Raw genomic sequence first — 10,292 nt, forward strand, 5'->3', positions numbered from 1 at the left:
ACTGGAGCCGAGCCTGGCTCTGAGGAGGGACCCTGCCCAGATGCTTGGCACAGCCGCTGAGGCCGCCTGGCCTACAGCGGGGGCTGCGCGCTGGGATACTGGTTTTACCTCTTGTGTGTGTCCCAACAAATTATCCATTTAAAGACTACATGGGGAGCTCCACTGCCTTCTGTCTTTCTCTTCATCTCTCCCTCTCAGTCACGGGCGCTCTCCTTCCTCTCCTCGTCACTCTCTTCATTTCTCCCTCAGCCTCTTCTCAAAGACACTGCTTGAACATATATTTCAAACCCTCAGATAATAACAAATGTGTTTTATAGCAGGCTAACGTACTGGTTCGTTTGACTTGAGGATCCTGATTCGGGAAATGAACGTAACATACTTGTCATTGCCGTAATTATTTTATGAATATTTTAAAGGGAAATATATGGACTTTCCTCTCTGGTTAGTTTATCTCCTCGGTTATTTCAACAGTGTTTCAGCTATGATACTATTAACATGCAGCTATTTGACAGCTTCAGTTCTGGGCATCAAAGTCATAGATAGTTCCCCAAGGGAAGAGAACCAGGAAGGAACTCTCCTCTGAAGGGAGTGTTTTTGGGTAAAACTCTGAAAATGTCTGTGGAACATAGAGATTACATTGCTGAGTATCAGGTATTCGTTCCCAGCAGAGTTTAGCAGCATCATTAAATGGTGCAGGTATTGTCTGAGCGCTGCAAACATAAATACACGGGAGAGTAACTGTGTCCATGTCCAAAGTGCGAGTCCTCCCTCTCATTACACGTTAATGGGAAGCACATCATCACTCTTTAGTCATCTAGTCAACTTATGTTGGTGCAGACTGTTTGCTGGAAATCCAGTGAAGCCCCGTGTCCTGGAACAACCTGTTGTGCATATGTTTTGTATATGTTTGTATATGCCTGTAGAGTATGCAGTGCAGATTTTTTTTTTTTTTCCAGTTTTCCTCGTTGCCCACAAAACAAAATTTCTGCTGCAACAGTTCTTACACATTTCCCTGTAGGCTGCGACAGAAGGTTTCCTCACGGAGAACTGTGGAAGTATCTTTGGGTTTAAACATTTACCTGATGAGATCTTACATTCATTTCTACTGACCTTTGTGGAGCATTAAAATAAATAATGTCTTTATTACTCTTTTTTTTTTTTTATTGCCAGCTCTTTATAATCATGGTCTGCAGTATACTGTATTTATGAATAATCTTACATTTCAAGAGGACAAATTCATTCCGTTATTTAGTTTTATTTGTGTGGATGTTGCGAAATAGTAGACTGACAGTCTGGGGATTTTTCATATCTCTAACCATTTCTTTTTGTCAATATGACGTCCTCTGCCATCTTTTGTTCTCCCCTAACATTGGTTTTATATTAAAAAATGATATTTGTTGTGTGTTGCCTTCCAGGATATGTTTGGTGCTGTTACTTCTCTCAGTTCTACTGGTGCATGAGATTGATGTAATATATCATTTATGTCAGAATCTGGCAGGCTCATGGTTTTGCCCATAAATTGTAGTACTTTTTATGGTTTTTTTTCTCTTCCGTGTGTTTTTTGTCGTAATATCTTAATCAGTCTTTAATCTCATAAATGTTGGATCAGAGTGTGTTCTTCAAATGTCAAATTGAATTTAAATTGAAATGAATTAACGAAGAACTTACAGAGATAAAAACATCAGCTCCTAACAAGAATATTGTTGAAGTCCTTCACTTTCTTGCCCTACATCATCATTATTTTCCAACTTGCCAGCTCTTTTTTCTTTCTTTCTTTTGCTGAGATTGTTGTAGGTGATATTTCCTCCCCTCATCACGACATTGTCACATTTATTATTCCTGACCTCAGCTATCGAAGTGACGCTTCCTCTTCTTGTCATCAGGTTGTTCATGACATTGACACCCTGACTTGTGACCTGCAACTGGAGGAGGACGGACTGACAGACAGCTCCAAGACGGACACACTCAACTCCAGTTCGAGCTCCACCACCACCACCACCACCGCTTCCAGCCTGGAGAAGATGAAGCTCTTTCCCGATGACTGCATCTTTAAAACACCCGCGCCCCCCGCCCCGCTCCCTGTCAACCCCACTGCGGTCCTGACTGTCCTCAAGAAACCGCACCCACCCCTACCGCCTCCAAGACTTACCCCTGTGAGAGCCGAGGATCACAACATTAAGAATCTGCCTCATCCGACATTAGTGTTATCAGGGAATATATCCAAGGCTAACGGGTCTCTGTTAAGGAATGGCGGGGTTTTCCCATTGAAACCGAGCAGGGATTTATTCTCCTCCACACCGTGCTTCATTTCTAGTGACGGCGGAATCCCTGAGTCGGGGCTTGTCCCTACGTTGCCCAGGCCCATGCCTCTCCTCCGCCATGAAAAGAACAAATGCCCCAAGGCCCCCGGCAGGGAGCCCCGCGAGAGGGAGCGTGTCCGCTTCAGTGAGAAGGTCCGGTACCACGGCTACTGCCCCGACTGTGACCTCCAATATGATGTGGACGACACGGAACGACACTTGCAAGCCGAGCTGAACGACCTGCGACTCAGCCCGGTGCACTGCTGCTCTTCTTCCTCCCCTCCTCCGCCTCGTGCTTTCTCTCACGAACTCATGTTGGAAAACGGCGGGCTCCCGGTCAGCCACAGTTTCCCGCCGACATCGAGCACTCCTCCACCTTGTGTGCCTCCTCACACGCCTTCCCTAAAGCCCCAGAAAACAATCCTACGCAAATCAACCACCACCACGGTTTGACACCGAACCCCACCCGTTCTGTCGAACTTAAACATTCTTGAATCATTCATAGTGTTTTCTATTTTGTGAGCGCTTTCTACTCCAGTGGAACTTTTGGATTATCCAAACAGGGGGGGGGGGGAGGAACGGTTGGGAAATAGGAACCAAAAGGATGGATAAAGTGACCCGAGGGAAAAGGCATCGCCGTGGGCGCCGAGACATACAGAGAGATCAGGAGGAAGTGGTGAGTGTGTGTGTGTGTGTGTGTGTGTGTGTGTGTGTGTGCGTGTGTGTGTGTTTGTACGAGTGTGTTTGTCAGGAAGACAAAGGGAGGAAGAACAAGAGCAGTCGCATGTGTGCGCTCATGCATCTCTGTGAGTCTGTCTGCGTACAAGTTTTATTTGTTTATGTGTAGTCACGCGTGTGCGTATATGTTTGTGAGCAGCATGTGTGCGGTGTGTGGTGTTTGTGGCCGGTGATAAATGACTGAAAAATATACAGGAGCTGAAACGTTTGGCAAAAGACGGCTGGCAACGCGAAAAGCTCAATTGTATCTGTGTCTTTCTGGAAGCTCTTGGTACTAACGAGTCTCAAACTCAGGAAGTTCTTTCCGAGAGGCGCTCTGATTAATTCATGCCCCTCTGGATGAAACAAAAAAAAAACAAAAAAAAACAAAAAAAAACCTGCCTCCCCCCAGATTTCCTCCAAAGCCTACAGATTTTCCCATATTCTGACACTTACATATACACAAATAGCTTTACATCGCCAAATAGATCAAATTCATCGCAGACAGGTATCGACGAAAGTGTGAGATGACACAACTGCCCTTTTGATCTGTGTCAACGTCTGTCTCTCCGCCAATTTCGAATTGAAAAATCTCGTATTTCATTTTTTTTCTAATCAAATCTATGTGTAGCCGTACAACTGTCATGTGTGTAGACACCCCCCCCCCCTCCTCCCCCTGTGATACGAACACCCCCCACCCCCACCCCCACCCCTCTGGGACTAAACAGACAATCAACTAATCAGTTCTGCTCTTGAGTAGATACCATCAGGCAGAAAAACGCTGCACTTTATTTCCTCAAGGGAATACAAATCAGAAATAATGTCATTCTATCTCAGTTGGTAGTCTCCGTTTTATTAGCTTCTATTCAGAGACATTTAATAAAGCTTGTGTTTCCTGTGTACGTGCACAAACTGCGCGCGCACGCGGCCGATGTTTCGAACGTTGTCTGAAATAGTTCTCAAATCGACGATCGGGGCATCTTGAACTTTGCCCGTGTCAGCGCACACGTCTTTGTCTTCGCGTAGGTGTGTGTGTGTGTGTGTGTGTGTGTGTGTGTGTGTGTGTGTGTGTGTGTGTGTAAAAGCACGTGTCAGTTTGACAGACTTGGGCAGACAGCATACCCTGCAGTTAGATGGGAATAGGAGCACCTTCCTCCCAGCAATGCCCTTAATTAGCTGGATTAGACAACAGGAGATAACGGCGCTGCCTCAGCCAGCCTTCGTGCCAACGTTAGCCTCGACAAAGCTCTGAACCGCTGCTGCACACATTTCATTATGATCTCCAGAGGGAGGGAGCGCGTGCTGACAGGCAGTGAGGTGTCAGTAAGTAAAGTGAAGGAACAGGAAGGTAAACGTGGAGTTGTGTTTGCTTAGGTGGCAGGATGTTATATAAGTAGTCCATTTAATACGTATATGTCATTCGTATGTTTGTGTCAGGGTGGGAAGCTCGAAGGTTAAGAAAAGGAGAAAATCAGGGTACCAAATAGCACACTGTTGAGTAAATCCAATGCGTGACCTCGCTGGCCTTACCATCTAAAGTCGGCGCGTGGATTAGGGATCAGCGGATATTCAGTCATGAGAAAAAAGGAGAAAGAGCGCGAGGGGAAGGAATGCCCTTTCCAGAGGGAGAGGGAAAGTGTGGGACGGAGAGAGATCAACGCTGATGCTGTTTTGGCTGCGTTGGGTTTTGTGCTGCCGTTTCAGGGCGTACGAGGTTGCGTGCGTGTCCTCTTCAGGATTGCTCTCGGTGGTGAACGTGAACTATATTTACCTTGTATTAACGGATCCTATTGAATCCGGCAGCCGCACGCGCTCGCGCACAAACAACGTTGGAGCCGAACAGAATGAAGTGCAGTCAGTATCATCAATAGATGCAGCTCGTGAGGGCTTTCGCAACTGTGGCACTGCCTTACTAGCTAATGCACTATTCATCATTGAGGCGAGGAAATTGACACAGTGGATTTGGCTCTGTATGATTAAAGGGGACACATTGAAAAAGTAAAGGCATCTGCGCTCTTTTTTTTATTTTATTTCCCTCTGTGTCCCTTTTTTTTTTTTTGTATTTGGACCTTCAGACTTAAGAATTTGCTTCGTGTTTGGAAATAGTACAAGAAAAAAATAAATTGAACACATAATCCCCCTTTTCAAGGACACCAGTGTCCTCTTCTTAGCTTAATTGTTCCTGAGTTTTTATTTTTCATTTCAGAAGGAGTTGAGTCTGTTAACTGTAAAACTAAATGTATTGAATTTCACCACCAAGCTTTGACAACAAATTATGTTTTTTTTTAATTCTCTGACCGATCACAGTGGCTGTTCCCTTCTCCAAGTCACAAAAGGGATTTTTTTTTATTTATTTTTTTTTTATTTGCTTTGACTACTGACGTTGGTGGACATTGGTGCAGTGTTCACTAGAGCTGGATATCATTCAAAATGTTTTAATACTCGTGCCATTCGGTAGTTGAGTTTTAGTATCAGCTCCAAACAAAACTTTTTTCAATGATTTACGAATACAAATACAGTTTATTTTGCCGGCAGGTTAATTTCTCTGTATTTCGCAGAACGGGAGTTTTTTTTTTTTTAAACTCGGGTGTCTGGTGACACGAGTCATTTCTCGGAGGTTATGAAATAAAAAAATGTAAAAAAATGGACCAGCGTTTTGATGTAGGCGCGCGTCAGCAGAGTTTTTGTAATTACTCTTGCTGGCAGAAGGGGGAGACAAAAGCTCTGCACAGGAAGGAAGATTCCCAACAGACCACTGACATGCTTCTGTTGTCAAATGTATTTCAATCCACGGTGCTTTGAAGTGTCGAGTTGAAAGTCGTATCCTTGTCACTATTTTTAATCTCAACTATATTCATACAACATACCAGACACTTCATATTTGTGGAGAGGCAGAGTGATGGATGTGAAGAGAAACTGTTGTGACATTTGTACTAGCTGGCCAACTGTTCTTTGGATTCATCACTCATGGTTTAACACACATCAGTGACTTATTACGAGGTTGTTCCTGTAACACAGAAGCCGCAGCTCCTCTGACCATGGGTGTGGGAGTTTATCGCTGTTTTTGTAAAGGCTAGCTGAGCTCCAGGGCTCCCGGCTGGAGGATGAAGTTGTAATGGGTTAGGGAGGAGGTGGATCTTCACCGCCTCCATCGTGAGTCAGGACTGACTCAACTGCACTGACCTACTCCCTACAGCTCAGAGATCTAGCTCATAGCCCACCTCTCTCTCTCTCTCTCTCTCTCCCTCATTTCCTCATTTCTTTCTTCCTCTCCCCTTGGATGATGATTCACTCCCACTCAGCAGCATCTGTATGCATAACAATCTCTTTGCGCACATGCATTTCTGTATGCATGTGGTTGAGGTGGCTATTATTAAAACATATCTGACACTTTGCGCAGCAAACACCTTTGGCAGCATTTCCATCTGCGTATTTAATCAAAAGGTTCCCCGCGGCAGCCTCAGTGTTCTTCACTTCTGAGTGACGGATTACAAATGAGCTTTTCAGGATGAAAATATTTACTCCCGGGTTGTTTGCATCCTCTAATAAATTATTAGGAGCATTAGCGTCTTCATTTATGGCTTGTGTGTTTTAGATTTGAACCCCACGTCCTGCTGACACGACTGCTGCGACGCCTCATTTCATCGGGCGAATGAGTGAACCTGCTGCTGCCACAGCGACTTCAAACTCTCTTAGATCTGAGTCACTGATCGACGCGGTTACTTTTGTAAATGTAAAGATGTTGCCTTGATTTGTTTCTTATCGCACAATAATCACACGTGGACTTAAAATGCTTCCAGAAGAAAGAAGCGTTGTCTTCATCCCATTTTCCAACCTGGCAGGTGCATAACGTGCAGTAAAACTCGGTAATAAATGCGCCAGAGTGAGACGCACATTTTGCCAGTGAATATTAATTAGCTGTTGTTTCTCTGTCTGATTGTTGATGGTGAAAGTCTGCCAGGAGACACAGCTGTCTGTTTGCTCGTCCCCATTCTGCATGCGCCATTTACTTCGCTTTGTTTCCCTCAATCAGCATTATTTCATTATGATAATTGAAAATGAAAATGTTATGAGGAAAGCATTAAACAAAATGTAAACTGAATAATTGTGGTGTTGCGTGCCAGAGGCACTCCATCTGTAACGGAGATACTGTAGGCGAAGTTCATTAGAATACAAAATAGACATGACCCACATTGCCAAACGCCAGAGCAGTCGGAATTAAATCTGGTGCACATTCGGCAGCAATACTGGCTCGTCTTGGTGCTTCTTTATCAGTGACTCATCAAAGTCATGATGTGGGAAAATGAGTGGGCACGTCTGCGTGCGTGTTGTCAAAACGTGTGCGCGTCTATTTTAATATTGAAGGGATAGGCGTGCGTGTGTGTGTGTGTGTGTGTGTGTGTGTGTTAAAGGTGTATGAGAGTACAAAAAGACGCTTGGGTACATGCAGCCATGTGTGTGAGACGGAGTCGAAGGCCGTGAGACGGCTCAGTGCAACTTTGAAAGCTTCGGTGGTGAAGCAAAGCTTAATCTGAGGATTTCATGCTCTTTTGGAGACGTCGGCTGCACCTTACGCAGGGAAGGTAAACAATATCTCGACAACAGAATCAGATTTGTAAGAGCGTCGGGGGCCCAGATGGGGTCCTCCGCTCGTCGAACCCCTCCAGACGTGACTAAGAAGCACTGAATAAAAGCACAGGAGTGACACACACTGAAGAGCTGTCATTTCCCAAAAGGGAAGGCTTTTTAATCCACAGAGGAAAATGTGCAAAACGGCTCAGCCTCATTAACTGTAATGGCTTGTGTATGTGTTGCTGGGTGCTCGTGTCTGGGCAATCATACCCGGCTATATTTTCATTTTGCTCCATGAAAAGCGATCGTTGCTGCTGTCGCTGTCAAGTGGCTCTCCTCTGCACACTCAAGATATTCACATTAATGTGTTTCCTCTTTTTCCTCTGCAGGGCCCTTTGCGATACTGGAGACACGAGTGGAGGGTCGGCTCGCTTCATGACGCCGATCGGCACGGGGTTGATCGGTGACAGAGTCGAGGCCGAGCATCAACCTTCTTTTACAGAAAGCAGATAACACCACACAAGATCACCCAGACTAATTCATGCTTTGACTTTTGAGCGCTAAAAACCTCCAGACAGAGTTTTGCTGAGGCACTGTCAAACAGGCCAAACAGTAAGGTAAGATGAATTTATAGCTGTGGAGGTGATTTTTTTTTTTTCTTCTGTCCATATAAATGGTTGAATTAAAGATTAAAGCACTGCTGAGACCCTATCGTCAAAATAAAGAGGCGAGTTAAGATGAAGATGGGGTGAAATGATGTCAGCCAGTATTTGATTGATGTCTACGCAGACTTTTGCTCTGTGCATACTCAGATGGAAATCAATAGCTCTACTCAACTGGCGGAATTTGCCTTTTAAGAAATGTAATTGTTTGTGTGTGCGGAGCCCAACATGTCTGCCTGTGAGCAAACTGCTGCTCTGCCGGACTGCAAGATAAGGAGAAAATAACATTGTGTCAGTGTGTGCTATATGCACAGCCACAGCGTTTCTGTTTTTGGAAAGACTGAAGTCTTGAAAAGAATGACGATGTGGTCACTGATCTGTATCCAGACATTATGTTCGTTCTACATCAAACTCTGTTTGCTCAACTGGTGCCCCGTAGGCAATGTTTTCTTCACAATAACATGCAGTACAGTGTGGTATAGTTGCAGCTTTAAGGGATTATTGAAGAAGTAATAATTTGCATCAAATTTTCTTTGTATACAAATATACATGTTTGATATGGATATATTTCAGGCATTTTTCTACAGAGACTTTAACATTTAAAGAGATGATATTTTTGATATTGTGTTGAGAGGTATTTTGACAAAAGCTGACATCCACTGGAGTTCCGTGTTTTTCAGCAGGACAGGGGAGAGAAGGATTACTTATTTATATATACAAGATGATGTTGGTATGGATGAAAATCTTCAGCGCATTGAGAAGCTTTACAGAATGGGCTGCATTGTGAGGAAGGAAAAAGAAAGTAAGGCGGAGAAGAGAAGTGGCGTAAACCAAATACCTAGATGTGCTTTATCAGACGGGAGGCATGGGGCCGAATGGATGCATGACTGACTCTTCACTTTGTCCTGCCATCACTGTGTTTTTCTATGCATTTCTGTGGAGAGGCTGTCTGTTGGTGGGTCCAACATGCAGGGTGCTCTGCTCTCCATAATAAGAGTTATTTCCTCATATGATGTCCGTCAGGTTAATCCTGCAGTCACTACAAACCTGACAAATTCCCACGTGGCTTTGGCTGATGAGTCATAAATTATAACATTAACATTTATTCATATAGTACTTATCAAAACCAGAGAAGGAAATTAAAAAAATATATATATATATATAAAGAAACAGATTTAAAGGGAAGAAGAATAGTACTATAATAGGTGAACACATATTCATAGGCCATTCTGGATATTAAAGGGTTGAGAAATGTTTGCTGGTGAGCAACAAAATGTCTTTAATGCACAGTTTCTCACCACGTTCAGATTAGAGGCACCACACTCGTAAACTCCACCTCTCTGTTCTCATCAGACGCAGGGACTGAATTCATGACCGAACTCTGGATCAATAAAGAATCTGTTTTAAAGACGATTGGAATGTCTAAAAAAAAAAAAAGAAGAAGAAGCTGTCAGTGATATTTTGTTGTGTGTTCACGAACTGTTCAGAAATAACTTGTGAGAAGTAAATTCTTTGCACTTAATGTCGGTGTGTTTGTGTACTTTAAACTGAAGAATTTCTTGTTGATTTCATGTCGGTATTCTCTATTATAAACTGTGCTTTTGTAGATTAATCTTTGGTAATGTCAGGAATCTGTGAACCGGGAGTCAAATAGAGGAAATTAAACTGCAAGAGCATCACACTTAATCAAAGCTACCAAACGGCAGTGCAGGCAAACAGTTCAAAATGGAAAATACACTGAACGGCTTCAGCGGCTCCATCAGTTAATTGAAGATTAATGTGATGAGATAGCAGGCTGGCGGTGCTAAAGGCCATCGAGGCTCCAGAAGAGACTCTGTTTGGGTTTTCTGTCCCGTTAGACCTTCGTGCAGCCTGCTTTTTGTGTTCAGAACTGCCTCCTCAGACCAGCCTGCTTTCCCGTCTGCTGCATCGCCTGATTTGACCCACCGCTCCTCTACTCTCATCTGTTTCCACTCGGCCAATCATCCCCACAGTATTCATACCTCCAGTTCACCTCGTCAGGCGGGAAACCCGGGCAGGT

General features: G+C 44.0%; 1 protein-coding gene across 2 annotated transcripts in view; it reads left to right on the plus strand.

Moving 5' to 3' along the window:
* prr16 (proline rich 16) overlaps window positions 1-9,773 on the plus strand; it is a 13,088-nt gene extending 3,315 nt beyond the window's left edge. For both annotated transcript variants that reach the window (XM_069138693.1, XM_069138694.1), the window contains exons 2-3: window positions 1,884-2,976; window positions 7,979-9,773. In XM_069138693.1, coding sequence (XP_068994794.1) covers window positions 1,884-2,753 — 870 coding nt within the window. In that variant the 3' untranslated portion in view covers window positions 2,754-2,976; window positions 7,979-9,773. The remainder of the gene's footprint in view (window positions 1-1,883; window positions 2,977-7,978) is intronic.
* Window positions 9,774-10,292: the final 519 nt, after the last annotated feature.

Source organism: Embiotoca jacksoni, unplaced genomic scaffold, assembly GCF_022577435.1.
Source record: "Embiotoca jacksoni isolate LCO1_2020_lvr unplaced genomic scaffold, fEmbJac1.0.p SCAF_8, whole genome shotgun sequence".
Classification (NCBI taxonomy): Eukaryota; Metazoa; Chordata; class Actinopteri; family Embiotocidae; genus Embiotoca; species Embiotoca jacksoni.